This window comes from Triticum dicoccoides, chromosome 1B, assembly GCF_002162155.2.
Source record: "Triticum dicoccoides isolate Atlit2015 ecotype Zavitan chromosome 1B, WEW_v2.0, whole genome shotgun sequence".
NCBI lineage: Eukaryota > Viridiplantae > Streptophyta > Magnoliopsida > Poales > Poaceae > Triticum > Triticum dicoccoides.
Window position 1 is genome coordinate 72,263,365 of NC_041381.1, and position 24,091 is coordinate 72,287,455.

Here is a 24,091-nt window from a genome sequence, read left to right on the forward strand (position 1 = left end):
GCCTCCTCTATTTCCCGTATGGCCCAATAAGGCCCATTACTTCTCCCGGTGAATTCCCGTAACTCCCCGGTACTCCGAAAAATACCCAAATCACTCGGAACTTTTCTGATGTCCGAATATAGCCTTCCAATATATCGATCTTTACGTATCGACCATTTCAAGACTTCTCGTCGCGTCCGTTATCTCATCCGGGACTCCGAACAAACTTCGGTCATCAAAACGCATAACTCATAATACAAATCATCATCGAACGTTAAGCGTGCGGACCCTACGGGTTAGAGAACTATGCAGACATGACCGAAGATCTTTATCGGTCAAACCGCATAACAACATACGTTGTCCCCTTTGTCATCGGTATGTTACTTGCCCGAGATTCGATCGTCAGTATCATCATACCTAGTTCAATCTCGTTACCGGCAAGTCTCTTTACTCGTTCTGTAATGCTTCATCCCGCAACTAACTCATTAGTCACATTGCTTGCAAGGCTTATAGTGATGAGCATTACTGAGAGGGCCCAGAGACACCTCTCCGATACACGGAGTGGCAAATCCTAATCTCGATCTATGCCAACCAAACAAACACATTCAGAGACACCTGTAGAGCATATTTATAATCACACAATTACGTTGTGACGTTTGATAGCACACAAGGTGTTCCTCCGGTATTCGGGAGTTGCATAATCTCATAGTCTGAGGAACGTGTATAAGTCATGAAGAAAGCAGTAGCAATGAAACTGTAACGATCATAATGGTAAGCTAACGGATGGGCCTTGTCCATCACATCATTATCCTAGTGATGTCATCCCATTCATTAAATGAGAACACATGTCTATGGTTAGGAAACATAACCATCTTTGATTAACGAGCTAGTCAAGTAGAGGCATACTAGGGACACTATGTTCTATCTATGTATTCACACATGTACTAAGCTTCCGGTTAATACAATTCTAGCATGAATAATAAACATTTATCATGAAATAAGGAAATAAATAATAACTTTATTATTGCCTCTAGGGCATGTTTCCTTCATTTTGGTATTTTTGTTTATAGATCGGAAAATAAAAGATTGCAAAATAGTAGATTGGAAACTAGCAAGATGTAAACGAGATTCAATAATATGGAAAAGAGACGGGGGCCATAGGTTTCACTAGTGGTTTCTCTCAAGATAGAAAATATTACGGTGGGTGAACAAATTATTGCCGAGCAATTGATAGAAAAGCGCATAGTTATGATGATATCTAAGGCAATGATCATGAATATAGGCATCACGTCCGTGTCAAGTAGACCGACTCCTGCCTGCATCTACTACTATTACTTCACACATCAACCGGTATCCAGCATGCATCTAGAGTATTAAGTTCATAAAGAATGAAGTAACGCATTAAGTAAGATGACATGATGTAGAGGAATTAACTCAAGCAATATGATGAAAACCCCATCTTTTTATCCTCGATGGCAACAATACAATACGTGCCTTGATGCCCCTACTGTCACTGGGAAAGGACACCGCAAGATTGAACCCAAAGCTAAGCACTTCTCCCATTGCAAGAAAGATCAATCTAGTAGGTCAAACTAAACTGATAATTTGAAGAGACTTCCAAAGATATCAACTCATGCATATAAGAATTCAGAGAAGAACCAAATAATATTCATAGATAATCTGATCATAAATCCATAATTCATCGGATCTCGGCAAACACACTGCAAAAGAATATTACATCGATTAGATCTCCAAGAACATCGAGGAGAACATGGTATTGAGAATCAAAGAGAGAGAAGAAGCCATCTAGCTAATAACTATGGACCCGAAGGTCTGTGGTAAACTACTCACGCTTCATCGGAGAGGTAATGGTGTTGATGTAGAAGCCCCCCGTGATCGAATCCCCCTCCGGCAGGATGCCGAAAAAGGTCCCTAGATGGGATCTCACGGGTACAGAAGGTTGCGGCGGTAGAAAAGTGGTTTCGTGGCTCCCTTGGATGTTTTCAGGGCATAAGAGTATATATAGGAGAAGGAACTAGGTCAGGGGAGCTACGAGGGGCCCATGAGGTAGGGGGCGTGCCCTCTTGCCTCGTGGCCGCCTCGTTGCGTCTCCGACTTCATCTCCAAGTCTCCCGGTTTGCTTTCGGTCCAAGAAAGATCATCGCGAAGGTTTCATCCCGTTTGATATTCCTTTTCCGCGAAACTCTAAAATAGGTAAAAAAAACAGAAACTGACACTGGGCGCTCGGCTAATAGGTTAGTCCCAAGAATAATATAAAATAGCATATAAATGCCTATTAAACATCTAAAACAGATAATATAATAGCATGAAACAATCAAAAATTATATGTACGTTGGAGAACTATCAGTTCCAAGCTAATTTGAGAGGGGTTAGGTTGCTTGTATCTCCATGTTGGGTACATAATTTAGACAACTTACATTAATTGTTTTGTGTACAAAAATATACTCCCTCCGTCCCAAAATAAGTGTCTCGAGTGTAGTACAACTTTATACTAAAGTTAATACAAAGTCGAGACACTTATTTTGGGACCAAGGGAGTACATAATTAAACAAGCTACATGACAACATGAATTAGTTTGTGTTCAGGCGATATTACGGTGGTCTCAATCCTAAGTACTGTGATGCATGTGAAGAAAGAACTATGTTGACCAAGAAACCAAGATACCAACAAGCAAGAGTGGCAGAGAGGGTTCGAGGAGAAATTGCTTGTTGTCACCTCATACACTAAGAGTTATTTATTTCACACCAAAATAAGGTAGTTTTATACTCTAGAAACCACTCAGAATCATTTGTAAGATTCATAAATTTAACGCTCTCGACCAAGTTGTGTAGATATTTAAGAACACTATATGAGAGTACACATATAGGTGCACTAAAAATACTAGAAGCATCAACTACTTTTTGGGGTTAACTTGATTGTTTTGACATGCTCATATATTAATGTGGTGAGCAAAGATTTCTCCTATATATCTCAAACTAAATTAACAAGATAAAATAATACTGGCTTAATAATTTATGAAAATATGCATTGTAATATAGTTCTCATTAATTATACTTGAAGATACTATTTAATATACTATGTCGAAGGTTGTATGAGTATAAAATGGATATGTTTGGTGACAAAATAAATTTTGATGAAATAAAAATGTTTAGTATAAAAAAGAAGTGATGGTCCATCGAAGTTCAAAGACTTTGTAGTCGAGTAGACTCCTTTGCTAAAAGTTGCTATAGTCATACAGGAGGTCAGACCGAAACAACAACGGATCAATACTCTGGATCAATACTCTGAATGCTTCGGTTGTGACATCAACAGACTGAACTCCAAGCAGTTCGCCTCTCAAGTGTTCAAAGTGCAGTAGAAGCTCATCGCCGACCATCGACGCCCTTCCTTATGTAAAAGAGCCTAAGAATATCTCATACCCGATTCATATGTTTGCATATATCCTTTGAAAGAGCATACCCAAATGGAGCGTGTGGTCTGTTGTGCGAGATTAATGGTTTAATTTACTAGGAGTTAAAAAAAATTGGAGCTACATTACAAGTTCGTGGCGTTCATGGGCCGGCCCGGTCGGAGACCCGCTGTGCCAAATGCCAACTATTTTCCGCAGAGAGCGGCATCTAGGAGGTATCGAGGGAGGATAATTCATAGGAAATACCCTATTTGACGAGTTTTCTGTCGAATAGTCGACCTTCGCACAGAGGTGCCGATCAAGCGGTAACCTGGGCCGGCCCATTAACCTGTTCCAGCGTTTTTGATTTTGGGAAACTTGTACAGTTTCCCAGCTTATTTTTTGTTTTAAAGTTCCCTAAACCATCTTCCTGTTTTTTCTTTTTTGTTTTATTTATTTTTTTCCTTTTTTATTTTCTTTTCATTTTCTGTTTATTTTTCTCGTTTCTTTCTTCAAAATTTAACTTCTTTTGTAAAAAAAATAATGTTTCAAAAATTGTTCAAAAACTTAAAAAATAGCTCGTGTTTTCGGAAATTGCTCATAAATTCAAAAAAAATCACATTTTGGAAAAACAATTGTTCAGGAATTCAGAAAAATGTTCCTATTTTAAAAAAATGAAATATTTTTGTTCATTTTTAAGGAATTTTTAAATAATGGGCAGGATTTTGAAAAATATTCCTGTTTTCAAAAATTGTTCACAAATTTCAAAAAATGTTATGATTTATAAATTTTTGTTTCTATTCTTGAATACAAAATTGTTCGTGTTTCAAATTAGTTTGGGATTTTCAAAATTGTTCTCTGTTTTGAAATTTTCTAAAAAAAATAAAATATGTTCGTAATTTAAGAAAAAATCTGTTTCGAAATTTTGTTCAAAAATATGGAAAAATTTCTGGTTTATGAAAAACGTTCAGAAAATTAAAAATATGTTCGGCATTTTGGAAAATTGTTCTGCTTTGTCGAAAATTGTTCATAAGTTCAGAAAATAACTCAAATTTTCGAATAATGTTCGGGATTCTTTCAAATAGTGTTAAGTCCGCTCCGATCGTAGTGGCTAGCAGCGAGCGCACTTGAGCAGGTAGTTTTGGGTTCGATTCCCATGAGGCGCAAATAAGCTTTTTCGACGATTTTTTGCCACTGCATTCACGGCGCACCACAATGGGCCTGCCCAGTCGGGCGCACCTGTGCGATGGGGCATGTATTTTCCGCAGAATGCGGTACATAGGAGCTCCCAATTCACAGATTGGTTGGTGCATTTTTACTCATAATATGAATTTATTAATCATCCGACTGGTGTGTCGTTGAAAAACTTCTGAGAGCAACTAGTTAACGAGCGCTCCTTCGGGAGCCTCGCAATGATCAGCGCCACTAGACATTCTCTGCCATTCGCCACATGTCGCGCTCTAGGCGCTCCCTCTGAATTTTGTTTCTTATTTTTATTTTTCCGCACGCGTTTTCGGCTTTTAAATGTTTTTTTGGTTTTTTTGATGTTTTGGTTTTCCACCGATCTCCCTTAGCTTTTTGATCAAATTAAAAAAAAACATTTTGCACGAAAAAACGTGTTTCTTTTTTTTTCCTTTCACGAGAGTCACGGTTTTGCTTCCGCGAGAGTCACGGTTTTGCTTTCGCGAGAGTCACAACAGTGCCTCTCGGAAACGAAAAAAATATGTTTTCTATTTTTTTTCCTTTCGCGAGAGTCACTGTTTTGCTTCCGCGAGAGGCACGGGTGTGCTTTCGCGAGAGGCGCGGCCGTGCCTCTCAGAAACGGAAAAAAACTTGTTTCCTGGTTTTTTTTTTGTTTTTGCTAGAGTTACAGTTTTGCTTTCGCGAGAGACACGGATGTGTTTAGCGAGAGTCACAACCGTGCCTCTCGGAAACGAAAAAAATACGTGTTTTCTGTTTTTTTCTCGAATTAAAAGAATGTGCTCAAAATAACAAACTTGAATTCAAAAAATGTCCATGTGTTCTAAAAGTTGTTCACATATTTTGAAAATGTGACAACACTTCCTTGTCGGCCTTCATCTTTCATACTCCCTCCGTTTCTAATTATAAGTCCTTTTGAAGATTTCAATATGAATTACATACAGATGTATATAGACATATTTTAGAGTCTAGATTCACTCATTTTGCTCTATATAGTTCATATTAGAATCTCTAAAAAGATTTATATTTAAAAATGGAGGGACCGTTGTTGTCAACTGGCGTAATGATCAATCTTTTTTTAGGGGTTAACGACCAATCCATTAAAGCCAGCCAACAACGCGATAGATAGCCCAAGGCCTCAACAGTGAGTACATCAGCCAACGATTTAATAGTTTTTTTACATGTGATAATCACCTCACCTCTATTTTCTCTTGGTCTGAGAGCTACACCAATCCAGTCGTAAAGTAAAGAGGCATCCACGTTCATCAGTCCCATTTTTGTTCGGGCCAATTCCAGTTCTGCCCTTAACTCGAACCCACTACTCAGTTTTGCTCCTAAGTTTTAGGTATGCTCAGTTTTGCCCCTCCATCGTTAGTGTCACTTATAGAAATGCCCTTTTACGTCGTTACCGTCCGGTCAAAGGACTTTGACCACCCAGAAAAAAATAGCAAAAAAAAATCAAAAAAATCTGAAATTTTACGTCGTATGAGCCCGTACGAGCTCGTAGGAGCTAAACTTTATTTTTTTCTCCGTGAGCTCCTACGATGTCCAAACACAATAAAAATGTGCACACATCTTGTGCACTTAAGTATCTTCAGTTCGCCAAAATTTCATATTTTTTTGAATTTTTTTCTACTTTTTTGAATTTATTGTTCACATGCGTACAAAATTTATGATTTCCTTTGCCACGAGCTCTCAGGGTGTCTGAACGGCACACAAATTTGCACGCGCCTTGCAGACATGACTATCTTCGATCCCACAAAAATTCAGATTTTTTTGATTTTTTTTGCTATTTTTTTCTGGGTGGTCAAAGTTCTTTGACCAGACGGTAACGTCGCAAAAGGGCATTTCTATAAGTGACACTAACGGCGGAGGGGCAAAACTGAGCATACCTAAAAATTAGGGGCATAACTGAGTAGTGGGTTCGAGTTAAGGGCATAGATGTAAATGTCCCTTTTTGTTCCTTCGCTGATTCTTTGGGAATAGTCTCCTGAAATGGGCTTTCGTCCTGCTTTATAAATAAAGCAGCCAACTAGTCCAACAACGAGTATCAATAAACCGACCGACATAGTCTGTAGAGGCCACAACACAAGTAAGCCCAAAAAAAGCATAAAAGAAAACATAAAAAAGACCACCAAGTGGCCATGCTTTGGCAGTAGTTGCGGCTATGAAGTTCTCTATTAAAGCACATGCCGCCGACATCATACTTTTGCTTCTTGTGTTGGCTCGCATAGGACAAGCTTTCTCCTCTCCCACCAGATATATCATGCACATTGAACATATAAAGCCTCCTAGAGTACCCGCTAAACCAGCGCCATCGCGGTTTGAAATTGATCCTGCGCGTTTGATTGGCCTCGCTGGCTGCGGTAACAGTAGTTCTTGTCGGGCTGGTAAAGATCCCGCCGCTCGTTTTCCTGTACGTCCGGCGATAGGCACAGGAGCAGCTGACGAGTGGGCGACGCTTGCGCGTGGGGCAGCGTTGCAGCGACACGCTCGGTGCGTGTTTCGGTCGATGGAAAGCAGGGGTGGGTCGGTGGTGGGCTGTGCCCGGTGGATCGTGGGCTGTCAGGATTTTTTTTACCGTCCTCCTACGCACCCGCCAGCGGCGTCTCCACTTCACCCGCGACTGGCCCCATATGTCAGTCTCATGTGTGCGCCCTGATCTGGTCGTTGTTGTTCCTGTGGGTGGCTCCGCTCGGCCCGTTGGGTAAAAGAGAGTTTTCATCCTTTGCGTGCTGCTACGCGGGCTTGCCTGCCCTTCTCTCGCTGGAGGTGGTCCCTTCTTATCCTTGGTCCCACGCGTCGGGCGGTTTGGGTTTCTTCTTAGGTATATGTAAAAGTTACAGCGCGTGGGAGAAGCGTTCTTGACCGGGTTCGTGGTTTCCTTCTGCTCTCCCCTGCCTCTCTGCCTCCTGTCTCGTCCCACTTCCCCCCGCCTGCGCCTCTTCGCCTTGCTCTCGTCCGCCATCCAGTCGCCATTGTCGCTCGTTCTCGTTGTTCATCGGTCATCAGCGGCTCGCTTGTTGTCTGCTTACCCCGTCGTCGGCTTGTTTCGGCATGGCTCCTCGCACTGTTGCTGTTGCGTTTGGTTAGGGTGGGTTTCTTGTTCAATTTGGTCGATTTCTGCTGCTCTCATCGTAGATTAATGTGTTCTGACTTGTTCTTGTGTGTTCCTTCCCCATTCTTTTATTTACAGGGATGCTGCATCTACTTGTGCGTGTTCTTCTTCCTTCTTTCTGAGGTGAGGTTCTCCCCTGCTTTACAACTGCTTGATGAAATGCGTGGCTGGGTTTTCCCCGGTTTGAGATCAATCTTTTGTTTCCCAAGCCATGGATGAGTGTTTGTCAGGTTAGATCTGTTCTGTGATGCGTCGGTTGTTTTGTTTCCTAGCCCTAGCTAGGGATTGGCTCTGTTAGTTTACATGGATGAGTGCCTGCCATGTTTGATCTAAAGTGTGATGCTTTGGTTGTTGTCGTTCCTATATCGACGGATTGGCCCTATTATTTTAGGTATGTTTTGGTTGCGCTCTTGTCTTCGTCTCCGTTGTGGTTATGTCTAGGTTGGCATGGGGTCTGTTGCAGGTGATTTCTGCTGTTGTTTCTTCCTCTGTTGTCTAGGCTTTAATGCTCCTGTGCGTCTGGCCTGTGCATGTGGTTTAATGCTTGTGCCTTTCTGAATGGAGATTGTTGCTGTAATTCTTTGTCTGCTGCTGGTAGGCATGTGTGTGCTCAGGTTCCCACTGTTCTTTGTCTGCTGCTGGTAGGCATGTGTGTGCTCAGATTGCCATTGTTCTTTGTCTTTCTTCTTCCATCCTGTTTAGTCTAGACCCTACTTTGTTTGCTGGAGAGTAAAGATATTGCAAAGGGCTGCTCGTTGGGAGGCGAGCCCATAGGCTTGTGCGCATTTGCTTATGTTCGTTCGTTTTTTTGGTGTGTTGTAGGTGTTCCTCTGTGACGTTTGGCTGCGTGGTTGCCTGGTTTTCTCGCCCACCGGTTCGCCAGATTTGTGTTGTGGGTCAGCTCACGTCACGCCTCTCACTCCGTCTTCCAGCTTGGCAAGGTTTCGCCTCCTTCCCTGGCTTTTGCTTTACTACATTCCTTTAGAATTTAGTATTTTAATTGGTTCTAATCATGCGTGTTACGTGCGTTGTGTGGTTCTGTGCTTTTATTTACTATTGTTTATTGTTCATTGTTCCTTGTGGCTCTCTTCCTTGTTTGCTCTCGGGTGCTGTTTCTTGCTTATAATTCGGTCAGTCTTTTTCATGTCCAGGATGCCTGCTATGGTATCCTTTGTTTTGCCGATCCTAGAAACTGTCATGGCTCATTATGAACTTCCTCCTCCTAGCTATCTGTGTGAGGTCGATGGGAATGGCGATGTCCTTGCTGGGATAGAGGTTGAGGTTCCTGGGGATGGTGTGTTTGAGATGCCACGGAGAGTTTTCTTTTGGAGTCCTACGTGTCTGGGTTCTGCAGAGGCGTATGAACGGGCTGCTCTTCAGGCAATTAGTTTTTTGCAGGGACTGTATGGATTTGTAGTTAGAGATTACAACTATGATTGTGTTGTTGTCTATAGGAATTATGGAAACGCCGCGGTCGCTGTTGCTGCATCAGCTGTTCGCTATGCAGCTTATTTGGAGAGGATTCTTGCTTGCACGCGCTCGTCCGCCGCAGACCCATCTAGAAGAGTGTTCCGTGCCCTGGCCCGGCCGCCTGCAAATCTAGCGTTGCTGTACTCAAGCCTCCTAGCATCTGTTTCCTTTATTTAGTCAGTCTGGGATGTTGTTATTGTTCCATTGTCTTGTTTAATTGATGGTAATATTGTCCTCACCGTCCTTCGGTTTGGTTCATAAATTTGAATTCTGTTGCCATGTCGATATCGTTGCCTTTTATGTTTTATAAACTGGGCTTGTCTTGTTTAATTTCCACCAACCTAGCTTCAATATTTTCTGGGTGTTTGTTTTCTTTTTTGTTGCAGCACTATGTTGTGTATTTTCTCGTTCTCTTAGTCCCTTTGCTCGTGGTATGGCTCCGCGTCGGGCTGTTCCCTCACGTTCTGTTGCTCCTTTGGGGAGGCCTCCTGCTTCGGGGCGTGCGGTTGCCCCGCGCAGGGCTGCTCGTGCTACTGCTGCATTGCCTGCTGTCCCGGCCAGCTCTGCCATTCCCCTTGTTCGGAAGAGGAAGCGTATGTTCCATTCCGCTTGTCCACCTCTGAATTCAATTGGATGAGTTTTAGTAGCCAGCATTTGGTTCCTTAGCATTCTCTCTCTTTTTTATATCCATAGGAGATGGCTTCTTTCCTTTCCTATCTTCTGTTGAGACTGCACGGAATCGTAAGAGGTGCAAGTTCTTGTTGAAAAGACTACGCGCTCATAACAAGGGTGGTCAGTTCGTATTTCCTGTAGTTGTTCATAGCTTTCTTCCTTTTTGTTATCTGGCATGTTAGTGTCTTCTTATGGTCTGCACAGAGCATACCCTTGCGTCGCCTCTGCATCCTGATTGGGTTGGGTTTTCTCCTGACGAAGTGGGCATACTTAAAGGTATGCCTGTGTGCTGTTATCAGCCATGTTGCTTTCTGCCTTCCCGGTGTCATTTGTCCTTACTAGATACGGTTCTCCTACAGCTTTTTATCCAAAAAGGTCGTACTATGGAGGTCCAGACTACCGATGCAACCGCTGCCAGGCTAGCTTTTGGTGGCGCGAGAGGGTTAAGTCACAGTCTGCTATCACCAAAAGACGAGTGGCCTACAACAACTGTTGTAAGGCTGGGAAGGTCTTCGTTAAACCCTTTGAAAAACCACCTCCGTTCTTAGCAGATCTGCTTGATTATAAAGGCCCGCCCCGCAGCTTAAAGTTTATTAAGTAAATACGCCAGTACAATTGCCTGTTTGCTTTTACATCTATGGGGGCAAAAATTGACCGATCTGTAAACGATGGTGGAGGTCCAAAGATTTTTAAAATTAATGGTCAAGTTTGTCATCGTATAGGATCGCTGCTTCCAAATGAGGGTGATTCTCCCAAATATGCAGAGTTATACATACATGACAGAGAAAATGAGGTTAGCAATAGGATCCAGGCCTTAAGTCAGCAGAATGAAACTGGCGCTGGGTTAGATAAGGAGATTGTGAAGGGTCTTATGCAGATGCTTGATGCAAATAATTCTTTGGTCAAAAAATTCCGTATGGCCAGCGAGATATTGAAAAATAATAAACATGAGGTGATTTCAATAAGGCTTATAGCTCCTGGAGAAAATGATAGCGCACAGTTTAATTTGCCTGCAACTGATGAGCTAGCAGCTTTGGTTTATGGTGAGTTTACATTGGAGGCGCCATGTAGAGACCTGATAATACGCACTAAAGCAGATCATCTTCGTCGTATTTCCTCTTTAGATACTACTTACATGCCTTTGCAATATCCTTTGTTGTTCCCGTACGGTGAACGTGGCTTTCAGCTTGGTGTGCGCTATATTGATTCTGATAGTGATGACCCAAACAAGAGGGTTAAAATGACCATGCGAGACTTCTATTGCTTCTGCTCGCATTATAAACCAGAACAACATAATCCATATCTATGCTGTGGTCTGTTGTCATCACAGGCTGCTGTTGATTTCCGAGCCTGCATCGATGAATGCCGGCTCAATTTCATTCTTAAGTGTAACAATGATATGCGGGCTGAGAATCTTCAGGGTGTTGTCGATGCGGTAGGACAGGGTATGGTTGGTGGGTCCGAGGTTGGGAAGAAGAATATTATGCCGTCGGCTTACACTGGTGGTCGCCGGTATATGTATGAAAATTTTCAAGATGCTATTGCTATCTCACGGGTTCATGGGTCGCCGGATGTCTTCACAACTTTCACGTGTAACCCAAAGTGGGAAGAAATCCTTGACTGTGTTGATCCTGGGCAAACAGCAATGGATAGGGCTGACATTGCTGTTAGGGTGTACCACATGAAACTTGTGCAGTACCTTCATCGAATTAAAAAAGGGAATGCCTTTGGTCCTGTAGTTGCTGGTACTGCCCCTTGCAATCCTATTTCAATTCCCTTATCCTCCTTTTATTTACTACTTACTGTTTCTTCCGCCTTTTCCTCCTATTTTCAGTCTTGCACACTATTGAGTTTCAGAAGAGGGGGTTGCCGCATGCACACATACTTGTTTGGCAAAAGAAGGACGATGATAGGGTCGTCACACCAGCCCTTATAAATTCTTATATCTCAGCTGAGATCCCTGATCCTGTACAGGATCCTTTGGGATATGCTCTTGTTGCTGAGTTCATGATGCACGGCCCCTGTGGCGTTGATGGTCCAAAATGCCCTTGCATGAAAAAGGGCTTTTGCTCAAAAAAAATTCCAAAACCATTTCAGGATGAAACTTCCATTGATGAAAGTGGGTTCCCCTTATATAGGCGGCCTGACAATGGACGTTTCGTAATGAAGAACAATGTCAGGCTTGATAATAGACATGTGGTCCCCTATAACATGCTTATATTAAAAAAATGGCAAGCACATATTAATGTTGAATGGTGTAACAAAACATATGTTATCAAATATCTATATAAATATGTTACCAAAGGACCAGATAAGTCCAAAACCCTGTTTGAGAACCTTAGGCGTGATGGGGACCAGGATGTTGATGAGATTAAAGAGTACAGAGAGTGTCGTTATATAGTTGATTATGATTCTTTTTGGAGGGTTTACGGCTATGATATACACGGCAAAACACCGTCTGTTGAGAGATTGCCTGTCCATCTCCTGAACATGCACATCGTGCGCTTTCGTACACATGCTACTCTGAGTTCGGCGATTAGTGATGCCTGGCTCCAAAAAACAATGCTAACTGAATGGTTTGTGGCGAACAGGGTTCACCCTGCTGCTAGGTCCTTAACTTACTGTGATTTCCCAACTAGGTGATCTTGGGTAGCTGAGGACAAGAGATGGAAAACTAGGACAAGGAGCGATAGAATTGGTAGAATATACTCTGTGCATCCAGCGACCGGAGAGCTTTTCTATTTTAGAATGCTCCTTATGATTGTCAAAGGTGCGACGTGCTATGAGGATGTTAGGACTTACAATGGCATTGTATACTCAACATTCAAAGAAGCATGTGGAGCAAGAGGGTTGCTTGGCGATGACATGGAGTGGTATACTGCTTTTGACGAAGCTGTTAAATGGGGTATGGGAAACCAATTGCGCCAGCTGTTCGTTACTATGATCCTTCACTGTGCTGTCAATGATGAAGCTGTTTTCTTTGAAAAATACGAGATTTACTTAGCTGATGATATTAGGTACAGAATTCAGAAGTCGAAGAATAATTTCACATATGTTGTTCCTCCTGTTGAGTTAAGAGACATTCTACTTGATGAATTAGCTGTTATATTTGCTAAGAATAGTGCATGCATCCTAGATCACAAACTACCCTTAAAATCTGCATACGATGATGCTTCTGTGCAAAATGATATGCTTTTTGATGCGCTAGATGTTGATGTTGTTAGTCTTTTAAAAAAGGCAGAGGTGATGTATAATAGATTGAATAGAGACCAATTGCATGCTTTCTCTGCTATAATTGATCGTGTCAAATCTAGAAAACCTGGTTTTTTCTTTGTCTCTGGATATGGTGGTACTGGAAAAACATTCCTTTGGAATGCACTTGATGCTTATCTTAGAGGTAGTAAGAGGGTGGTGCTGTCGGTTGCATCCTCAGGGGTTGCTGCCTTGCTTTTGCCTGCTGGCAGAACAGCGCATTCTAGGTTCAAAATCCCTATTGATTTGCCTGATTATGGCAATTGTGAAATTAAGAGGTCTACCATGCTCTCCACTCTAATTGAAGCGTCTGATCTTATTATATGGGATGAGGCATTGATGTCCCATCGAAAATGCTTTGAGGCCCTGGACCGGTCATTCCGTGATGTCCTGTCGGCTAACGATCCTGCCTTAGCTAAAGTTCCTTTCGGTGGCAAGATTATTGTGTTAGGTGGAGACCTTAGGCAAATATTACCAGTCATTGAGGGTGGATCTCGAGCACAGATTCTTGCTGCTGCAATCACTAACTCTCCTCTTTGGAATATTGTTGAAGTTCTACACCTAAACATTAACATGCGTTTGACTGCGCACACAGATGATCTGGTTTTCCAGTCTGAAGTGGCTGACTTTGCTGAGTGGGTTCTCAGTTTAGGTGATGGCACAGCACCTGCTGTTGCCCGTGAGGGGGAATCAGATCCATCATGGATAACTATCCCTGATGAACTTTTAGTACATGCTGATGGTGATAAAATTGATGCTATTGTTCAGGCTGTATACAAAGAAATCCCTACTAGGTACTCTAATGTTGATTATCTAAAAGAAAGAGCAATCCTAACACCAACGAACGAAACTGCTGAAAAAATCAATGAGCATGTTTTGTCTTTAGTGCCTACCAGTGAGAGAGAGTACCTAAGTTGTGATACTATAGGGAATTCATCTGATGCGGTTCGCAATCAAGATGCTTTCTACCCTGTCGAATACTTGAATGGGATTAAGGTCAATAAGTTTCCGTACCATAGGTTAGTACTAAAGGTAGGCCTTCCCATCATGCTCTTGAGAAATCTAAACCAATCAACAGGCTTATGTAATGGCACAAGGCTTATAATCACAAAGCTTGCTGATAAGGTTATTGAGGCGATTGTCATGACTGGTTCAAACATAGGCAACATTGTCTTAATTCCGAGGATAGGGTTGACCTCCAAAGATCCTAAATGGCCTTTCACTTTGCATCGTCGACAGTTCCCTGTTAGAGTGTCCTATGCAATGACTATTAACAAAAGTCAAGGGCAGACTCTTTCAAATGTTGGTTTGTACTTGGATACACCCGTGTTCACGCATGGGCAGCTCTATGTCGCGGTGTCTCGTGTTACTTCAAAGAAATCACTAAAGATCTTGATCAAAGGAGAGGATGACGAGCCTGCTTCTCAGACAAGGAACATCGTGTTCCCTGAGATATTCCGTTCCATTCGCTAGGCGGTGTTAGTAACACCCTGTAATATATAACCAATGAATTTGCTTAGGTATGTTTTTGTGGTTTCTATATTCTTCCTGCAATAGAACCGGGTTTTTTTTGCATATTTGCCGCTTCTTTTGCCCTATCTGCCATGTCATCCAATTTCCTGCATCAAAAAAACTTTTGTGCGCGTGTGTGATGCTTCCTTTGCCTGCTTGCTCACATCGATTTGATTCCCTTCTACCTTCCAGCTGATCAAGTGAGTTCATGTGAATAGTATCTTTAGACTTGCTCTTTCTTTCTCTGTCTCTCCTTGTTTTCTCACCTCTGCTTGTATACTGCAGATGTCGGGCCAGAGGATGAGCCTTCTCTCCCAGATCAATGACAGAGAGATGTTTTGGAATGCTAAGGTTCTGGTGTCCCGCATCTGGCACTACCGAGGTGGGACCGATGAAGGTGCCATTATGCATACTGACATTGTGGTGCTTGACAAAGAGGTTTGTTTTGTACTGCAAAATCTATGCTCATGTTGCTAATTCTAGCCTGCGCCCCTAAATTCTAATGTAAATGTGTAGGGAACCCACATGTATGGCCGGATCCCTACTGAGCCAGCTATTCGCCTGCAAGATGTCTTGCGGGAAGGCAGTGTTTATCTAATGAAGAGGTTCATGTGCAAACCATCAAAGCCCACTTACAGGGCTGTTGACAGCCCATTTATGATGCAGTTCACTCGCTTTACTACTGTTGATCCTGTGGTGGATGATGAAGAAGATTTCCCATACTGCACTTACAGCCTTATGTCCTTCTCGGATATCCCAATACCAGGCCCACACACTCCTCACTTTATCGGTTAGTCGTTCAATGCTGTCCTCATATATGCCCTGCTTACTCTTGCTCTTCCATTAAATTATCTTACATTTTCTTTGCTATTTACAGATGTGATTGGCCGAATTATTGTTGTCACAGACATTGTTGTTGTACACTCACAGCATCAAGCTGGTCCTTCAGATACCAGGACTCTGGTTCTCCAGGATCAAATGTGAGCCCCTTGTTTATTTTTCCTTTGTTTTGCTTTTCTTCTGCCCTTTCCTTCTATTTACTCGCTCCTGCTGGCTTGTAGCGGAAATGAAATCAGCCTTGTTCTCTGGGGTGCTCGAGCCCATGAGTTCGAGGCAGAAGAGGTCCGTGCTGCAAGTGAATCCACAGCTGTCATTGCTATCTTTGTAGGAACACTGCCAAAAGCATACCGAGGTGATTGTTTGATCTATAACTCACTTAGCCCGTTGTTCAATCTGTCGGTTTGATGCACAGTTTCCCTTGTCTATGTGTCTCGATAGGTATTAAAGGCCTGAGTGGTAGCTCTACATGCCGCTGGTACATTGATGAGGACCTGCCAGAGATGAATGCCTTTCGTGCTAGGTATTTCCTCTTTCTATGTGGTTGTCGGTCGTCGAGATTTATAGATCTATTATGATTCGGTCACAATTAACCATTTTTAATCCAGCCTTGTAGAAGGGCTTCCTGCCGTCACTGCTCACATCCCAGGAGAACAAGCGATCGTTCCAGCACCTGTTCGTGAACCTCCCGTTGAACTGAGTGTTCAGGAGCTGCTTGCCCTTGACCCATTTGACAACTTGGTACCTCCTCTCCTTACTTCTTCTATACCTTTCCCTTTTCTTTTTAGCATCCTCTCACTATACTTGTGTTCATCATTAAATGTAGAAGAAACAGTTTATCATCAAGGTTACTATCACAGGCTTGGGCTCTGACAACCGTTGGTGGTTCCTCTCATGCCAGAAATGCCATAAAACAACCTACACCTCCGGAAGGCAGTACCGTTGCTCAGACTATGGCTGTTCTTCTATCATAGCAGATCCTTCGTGAGTGCCTTTCCCTCATAGTCTATTTTGGTTTGTCTACTGGGTTGATTCTGAGTCCATTTGCCTTGCAATGTCTAGATACTGCGTGTGCACTTTCGGAAGCGATGGCGCAAATGAAGCAGAATTTATGTTCTTTGATAGGGCTGCAAAACAAGTTGTTGGCAAGCCACTCATGACTTTGATTCACCGCAAGTACCCAGGTTTTACAAGTGCGCTTGATCTTGCTCAGATAGGAGGTTCTGATGTAGGTTTGCCTGTTGAAATTTCCCGCCTTGTTACCCAGAAGTATAGGCTGGTCGTTTCTATCTCCAACAAGAGTTTTCAGCCTGCAAGCACCCAGCTGTCCTTCCAAGTTGGCAGAATTGATGAAACCTTTAAGCTTGACCTTGTACCCTTTGCATCTGCTGGTGCATCATCTGCCTCTGGAGCATCGTCTTCTGCTGAGGGCTCAGACATGACAGTGCCCATTCCCACCTCTTTCTCTATAGGATTGTCTACACTCGTTGTGCTACCTCTCGATGAGGTATATATGCTGCTGGTTTCCTCTCTCAAGTTCTCTTTCACCCGTTTAATGCCTATGTTGTTTCTTTGCCAGATGAACACTCCTATATCTGCATTCAAAGGAAAAGGACATGCTGTTGTGCCTAAAACACCCAGGTATCAATCCTCCATTTCTCCTAGCATACATTCTAAAAATACTTCTTCTTTGCCTACGACTGATGTTTTTCCTTTTTTGCAGCCGGTCCCCATGCCCAAAAAGTGCTCGCCGCAAGCTTTTTATTGGTCCCCCTAAGTCTAAGGGCACTAAACTACCTGCCTCCGTTAGCAACGTTACTGCCCAGGCTGGAAAGGTTGTCGCAGTTACCCAAACCGAAGAGATTGCCGCCGCTGGAAATGTTGTTCAGCCTACACCCATGCCAACTGTTAGTGCCTGTACTTAATATGCAAACATCATTCTTATTCTGCACAAATTATGCTTGATGTGCAATAATCTGTGTTGGCACCAATCTGTACAGGTTGGACAGGAGACTGAAACCACAACTGCTGAGGATCCAAAGATCATCGTTCCTGACCCCTCTAAGGCCAAGAGGTAAAGGGTCATGAACTGTTACATTCAGCTACTTCCGCGCCTATGACAAAGACATCGACTTTACTCCTGTCTTGCTCTGCCTTTTATGAAACAAACTAGGTTGTGATATTAGATTATGGAATATCTCCTGTTTTAGTATATGCGCATGGTCTGTGCTCTTTCTAATATAGTTCTAGGGTCCAGTTACCATTGTATTTGTTGCTTTGTCATATCTCTTAAGAAGCTGGTACATACTATTTTGTTGCCAGTTTGCTCCCTTTTCTGTGGCTCATTGGTATATGCAGATTAGTTATCTGGGCACAACAAATATTATCAACTTTTCACTGTTTTGTTGTTCATTGATTCACTGTAAGCTAGACGCCTATACAGTTATACTAGGCTGTGATTTAGTAATCCAGTGGGTCTTTTGTTCTTTTAGATGAAAACCACCTCTCTATATGCATCTTGACTATATTTTCTTCTTCGCTGATGCATGCGATGCTATTTGATCAGGCATTTCTTTGTACACCTGCTATTTCCACATTCATGAGAGGCTCAATAAAACATCCTTTTAGCTTCAGCATTTTATATATGTTCTCAGTTATTTTTCCTTGCACGTCCATGCAAGATAATTAGCCATAAAGCTGGTTTTCTGCTTATTTATGTTCTCCAATTCACGTGTCTAATCTTTAAATCCATGTTGTTTCTATGACATTCTATGGGTCTAGACTTTCTTGCGAAGACAACATTATTAATATTTCTTTTATTTTTGCCAATTGATCAAATTCAGGACAAACAACCCTAGCAAGGGTGCTGGCGTCCCAAAGAAACCGAAGCAGTAGTTCTTTCATGGAGTGGTCGTTCCATGTTGTAATCTAAATATGTACATACGGTAAGACTAACATCTCTTCAATTCCATCTATTCTACATCCATGATGCATGGTATGTCGCAATATGATAATAACTGTGATTCCTCTTCTTTCTCAGGGTTTCTTCTATGTTGTGCTTGCTTATCAAGTAAAGTCTACGATGGACGGATGTCGTGCTGAACAGACCTTCTCAACTGTACTGCATCACAGCAGCGGTTTGGCCATCGGGTTTGAAGATCGTCGACTCAGTGCGCTTTTGGGCATGCACTGGATTTACTTTTGTGCGGCTTTATAAGACAGGGCTTTGACACCTGTAGAATTGTGTCAAACCACTGTCATGGCAACTCCTTTATTTACGTCCTCGAACAAAGCATCATGCGTTGTAAATATCGCCGTTAGTTCTTCCTGTCTGAACTCCTTGTGACAACTATCCACTATAAATACCGCTGGATCATGCTGCTTGCTCTAAGTCCTCTTGTTGTTCTTATGTTGTGTGCTTCTTCTTATGTCTTATATTTACTGCTACCCTTGCTAACATAATGGCCCTTGTCCTTCGCTGATTTATCTGCCGAGCTAAACATCATGTTCATTCCTGTTGGTTAACTGTTCCAGATGACCACTCAAGATGTTCTTTGTGTATGTTTGAATATCGATAAGAACTCGCCACCTAATCAGGATTATGAATCACCAGTTAAACTTATTGTTTCAATATCATTCATTCTTTGGCTTTCTCCTGATGCTATATGGTTGCTTTCTGCAAAGGGATCCTACGAATTTAGTTTCCTATCATCCTAAGCCTTTAGTTGTGTCTATGAGTCGTCTGTGAGCCGCCTTCCGCTGCTGTGTGCTTTATATCTGGGATATTTGCTGCTGGACAAAGCATATTATGTGCTTTCTGTTTTCATTTTTATTTTTTTACTGGTTTTTCAATATTTGCATACAGGTGAACTAATAATTCATTCACCAGCTCTAGACTTTTCCCATGTATGAAACATTGGGAAAGAAGGTTTTATACCAACTCGCTAATTTATGGGGCTCTTTGCTTCCCATTATCTGCTCAATGGTCTTACGACAAAATAAATCTTAGATTTCTAATCAAGGCCCTGGTTTACAGTCAAAGTTGAATTCTACCCTTCAAATAGCAACAGCTGCCAAAATATTATATGTACTTTATTTTAAATTACAAATTGCCATTGTGCGTTCAAAATTTGTTTACACATAAAAAAACTATTTTTTATTTGACCGCAGGTTGAAAAATTATTGGCAACTTGAAAACTTTTTCATTATTCTCAGGAAGTACTCTCTTTGCGAAAGGTTAACAACTAAAAGTTTTCCCTGTTCCAAAATGGTTCGTAAATTAAGAAATTTTGCTTCTTCTTATAAGTGTTCAAAATTCAACAGTTGTTCATTGCTGTGAATAGTTGCCCGTAATTTTTAAAAATGACCCTGCTTTCCCATCGTTTGTTCGCAAATTCAACAAATGTTCGTGCTTTCCTATTTTCTAAATTTCCTTCCTTTCTACCATAAAATGATCGTCATTTCAGAAAAATGTTTCTGTTTTTCAATGTGCTGCATATAGGCATGCCCAGCACTTCCTGCCTGCTAAAGTTATCTCTTATTATTTTTTTCCTTCTTACTTTATTTTTTTGTGTTCTGTGCTCGTCTATATTCCACGGAGAGTTAGTTCATCTTCTGACGGTCCTCCTACTCAAATCCCAATGTTCGCCCATTTGACCATTCTTATAATGACTTTTTAAAATTTTAAAATTATTAATATTGTACTCAGAAATTATCTGTATCTGCCCGAAGAAAAACACATTTTTCCTATCCACAAAAAATCGTACACACCTGTTTTTTTATAGTGGCATCATTGATCTATAAAATCAAAATCGAATGACAGTGTTCATATATACTACTCCTGTGAAATATTCTGCATTTTATAATTTCGAATGCCTACTAAAAGGAAAATGCATTCCGCCTATGTTTTCCCGGCCTGCCTTTTTCTGCTTCTTCTCCTTGTTGAGTCCCTTGTTTGAGAGTGCCCCTTTTCTCCTATGGCCCATCGGCCTTTTTCCAGGGCCGACCCGCCGGCCCTCTCTCTTAGCTGGTCACACGCACCAAACCCTATCTTCTCTTCCTTGGATTCGTCTGCTCACCCCATCCCCCTGCCCCCTCTCCCCGTCCACCTTACCTCCTTCCTCTCTCTCTCCTTATCTGCTTACAGCTGCTTTACGTTGGATGCTTGTCCAAACGCACCAGATCCCTGGATAGCCACATCCTCTAACGAGTCTCCGCAGTGCTCTACTATTTGCCAGGTGCGCCTCCTCCTCTCCAGATCCATTACTCTAACATCGTTGTTGCCAACGGCATGTGTTCATGCTGCGCAAATCTACCTCCCTCTCTTTTATTTTTTTGCCTTTGACCACCCATGATTTGTACTTCTCAGGTGTGCAGTCTATTTGGGTCTTCCAAAAAAACGGCCAGGAGATCCTAGAGGCACGGCCCGGACTGAAGGTATATTCCTCTGCTTCCAGATCCACATCCAGCTGTTTCTTTAATTCATGCGTATGAAGACATTTTCATTCCTTTCTATATAGTTTGATATATATTCCTGTGCTGTCATATATCTATGAATGATGTACTCTCATAACGGCAGCAAAATATATAATTTACTGTCCTTTATTAATTGATTCTAAAATATTTAGCTTGTTTTCTTTCTTCTAATTTAACTTCAACTTAACAAGCTACGTTGTCAGTGCCTATGCTTTACCTATACTCTTTAAAAACCTGTATTTCCTGTCCCTATGAATATTTACCCATTCATAGACTAATATCACTGATTGCCTCTGTTCATAGCCTCATGATATTACAGCATTGTTTCATGATGCACTTAGTAAAGCGCTTTTAGATCCTTACTGCATGTCGATTTTGAGACTTTGATCTTCATTATTCTTACCGCGCATTGTATTTATGCCTTATGCCAGCCACCCTGAACCTATCTTTTGAAACCATCCTCATGGAATTGGTCGAGCTACGCACGACATCTTTGGCTGAGGCAATGTTTGACAAGCTTGAGCTCCCAAGACCAGTTTACCATGTGCATATGCTTGAGCAAGGCGGATATAGGGCACAGATTGAGTTTCACCGTACCAGAGAGCGTTATGATGCTTCCGCATGTCGGACTAAATTGTTGAGCCATACATGTGTTAGCCGAGAGGCAGCAATGGATCAGGCAGCCGATCAAGCAATTACATACATGGAAAATAATGAAAACAAGGTTCTTGCTGATTATAACTACTATCGGCTGCAACAAGAAAAATAATCTTGTGCAAGGCTTTCAGATACCTTGTCAGAGAGAACGGAAGAAGTCAACCAGCGCAACCAGACCATCATACAGATGACTAAAGAGGCGTCCAATTATCTGGAAGAAGTGCATGCTGCATCAGACAAGATCCATGGTCTTGCTGCCACTGCCTTAGACCCTGCTGCCAGCCTGTCTCTTTCCACTCTAAAACAAACTATTTTGGCGATTCAAGATTCACTTGTTGCTCTTCAAAGCACTACCGCCGCTGCACGTGCCTCCCTAGAGGAAAAGGGCATGTACTCAGAGGATGATGTGGCTCAACCAACCTACGATGGGCTTTCTGATGAAGAGACCGATGAAGATTGCCATCAAGACATGGATGATGACTACGCTCACTATGTGCGATCCCCATGAGCACTGTCTAAGCCCTACTAAGCTGATCAGCAAGTGAAGCTTTCTATATATAGCTTCATGATGACAATGCTCACTGTGTCCGATCCCCATGAGTGTTATATTGAGCCTGCTAAACTGTCTCTTTGCCATGTGAAGCTGTGTATGTATGGCTTCACCGCTAGGAAGCGTCTCTGTGTCTGCTGTGTTTAGTCTCCTAGGTTGCTTAAATAAGATGCGAAGCTATCTACTCATAGCTTTGGCCTAGAAATCTTTATCCTTTCTGAACTTGACTCTGGTCATGTATAAGTATGAAGTCTGTGTTGACATGTTAAGACAATGTTATTTATCTATGCTACGCCTTTGCTTTTATCCACTGTGATTCTTCTTTTCAGTATCTTCGCTATAAACATACATTCATTTGCTTTAACCTTGCAAGGCCAAATCAATGAACATTTGCTAGCATATATACATATAACTATTTGCCCTTTTTACTCAATTCTCCTTGTTCATTAGCAGATCAAAAACATACCTCTTCAATCTCAGATCAAAAATCTCACAATGGAAGACATGGACATTGGCATCGTCTGTGACGACGGTTCCCCAGGATCAACAACATCAAGGACAGCAACGCCTGCGCCCAATGTAATCTTCTAATCACCAGTTGTAGTTCATTCATTGTTCTTTATAAACTTGGTTTTCAGTTTTGCTCCATCGCCGGCTTATTTGCCTTGCTTCTGTATTCTTGGAAGAGTGAATAAAAGATACATGCATAATCGTGGAAATTGGTCTTCCAGAACTCATCCTGATTGTTTTGAATGAGGTGATGTTGTAGTAAACATATTTGTTTCCTGGACAATATTTTCCTCATGTGTTGCATTCTGGAAAGGGTGTCTTTGGTCAGTTTTCTGTTCTTTCATTGTTTCAATTGTGTGACTCTACACATGTATCCTCACAATTAGTGGCGCCTACAAGAATGGAAGGCCTACCTGTAACTTTTCTTATGTAGTTAAATAAAACAACTCAGGGCCTCACACTCAATCAAACTACCATTCCCAATTGAAATCCTCATTTGTCGATTCAACTATTATTTTGTCAGACAGAAATTTTACCCTTACTTTGCTTGCATAGGAGAATGACTATCTGATAGTAATTCCTTATGCCCACATATTCGCCTTGATGCTGAAAGCTCTGAAGTTACCCCCTGCAACTTACTATCACAAGATATGCCCAGGCGGAAAGAATCGTGTGACGGTTACTTTCATTTCTTCTTTGGAATTGCTCGATGATGCACTTGTTCCAAGTTCTCTGTCAGGTGCAATCTTAGATAGCTATGAAGATACTGAAGACAGTGCTGCTATTGAAGCTATTAGATACATGGAAAATGCATATGGCAAAGAAATGAGGGACTACCACTACACTCAAGTCAAGAAGCTTGAAAATCAAGTGACACACCTGGTCAAATGGTTGGTTGCATCAAATAAAACAATCAAGAAGCTGCGCAAAACATGCTACTACGTTGTCAGGTATATGAGCTCATATTCTGCCCAAATAGAAAACACAACGACTGCTCGGCATTTGGAAGGGCGGGATAGCACCAAGGGAGTTATGAAAACAGCGCTGGCAAGCATTGAAGGACTGACGCAGAGGCTACGCTACATTGCTATGAAGTTTGAGCAGCGCCTCGCAGCAACCAGAAATAGTTTCTGGTGAGCTTTGGTCAATGTGTCCTGAACAGCATGCTTCTGTGGTTACTAAATCAGGCACCTTTTGTTTCATATCGATCAGACCAGGATCTTTCGCATTTTGGCGCACTCCAAGCAAGATATGTGTACGCTTTAGTCTTCACTTGCTGCCTCTATGCTGAAAAGTAGTGTATGATATAGTCTACGATCTTTAAACTTTGTTGTTATCTCTGTACTCAGAAGCGGGTTATCATCGCTTACTGTATATATGTGAAGGCCTCACCTTTAGATTATATTGTTCTCTCTGTAGTCAAAAGCGGGTTTTCACCGCTTATTCTATA

General features: G+C 42.0%; 2 protein-coding genes across 2 annotated transcripts; both read left to right on the top strand.

Moving 5' to 3' along the window:
- Positions 1-7,431: 7,431 nt before the first annotated feature.
- Positions 7,432-18,858, top strand: LOC119320190 (replication factor A protein 1-like). The gene is made up of 15 exons (XM_037594299.1): positions 7,432-7,682; positions 7,785-7,829; positions 14,898-15,050; positions 15,129-15,402; positions 15,490-15,592; positions 15,674-15,804; positions 15,891-15,972; positions 16,058-16,190; positions 16,276-16,433; positions 16,512-16,956; positions 17,029-17,090; positions 17,173-17,356; positions 17,450-17,523; positions 18,293-18,394; positions 18,490-18,858. The coding sequence occupies exons 3-14, from the start codon at positions 14,898-14,900 to the stop codon at positions 18,342-18,344; spliced, it is 1,851 nt and encodes a 616-aa protein (XP_037450196.1). The 5' UTR covers positions 7,432-7,682; positions 7,785-7,829; the 3' UTR covers positions 18,345-18,394; positions 18,490-18,858.
- A 1,698-nt stretch (positions 18,859-20,556) lies between these two features.
- Positions 20,557-23,778, top strand: LOC119350167. The gene is made up of 5 exons (XM_037618128.1): positions 20,557-20,686; positions 20,818-20,885; positions 21,356-22,074; positions 22,585-22,710; positions 23,197-23,778. Exons 3-5 carry the CDS (start codon positions 21,769-21,771, stop codon positions 23,776-23,778), a joined length of 1,014 nt encoding a protein of 337 aa, XP_037474025.1. The 5' UTR covers positions 20,557-20,686; positions 20,818-20,885; positions 21,356-21,768.
- Positions 23,779-24,091: the final 313 nt, after the last annotated feature.

Bases quoted from the DNA above. Each gene is read 5' to 3' on its own strand.
- LOC119320190 (XM_037594299.1), top strand. From the start codon at position 14,898: ATGTCGGGCCAGAGGATGAGCCTTCTCTCCCAGATCAATGACAGAGAG. The intron at 16,957-17,028 runs GTATATATGCTG...TTTCTTTGCCAG, and splicing joins TTGTGCTACCTCTCGATGAG to ATGAACACTCCTATATCTGC. The intron at 17,524-18,292 runs GTAAAGGGTCAT...GATCAAATTCAG, and splicing joins GACCCCTCTAAGGCCAAGAG to GACAAACAACCCTAGCAAGG.
- LOC119350167 (XM_037618128.1), top strand. From the start codon at position 21,769: ATGACTAAAGAGGCGTCCAATTATCTGGAAGAAGTGCATGCTGCATCA. The intron at 22,075-22,584 runs GTGCGATCCCCA...GTTCATTAGCAG, and splicing joins ATGATGACTACGCTCACTAT to ATCAAAAACATACCTCTTCA. The intron at 22,711-23,196 runs GTAATCTTCTAA...TTGCTTGCATAG, and splicing joins CAGCAACGCCTGCGCCCAAT to GAGAATGACTATCTGATAGT.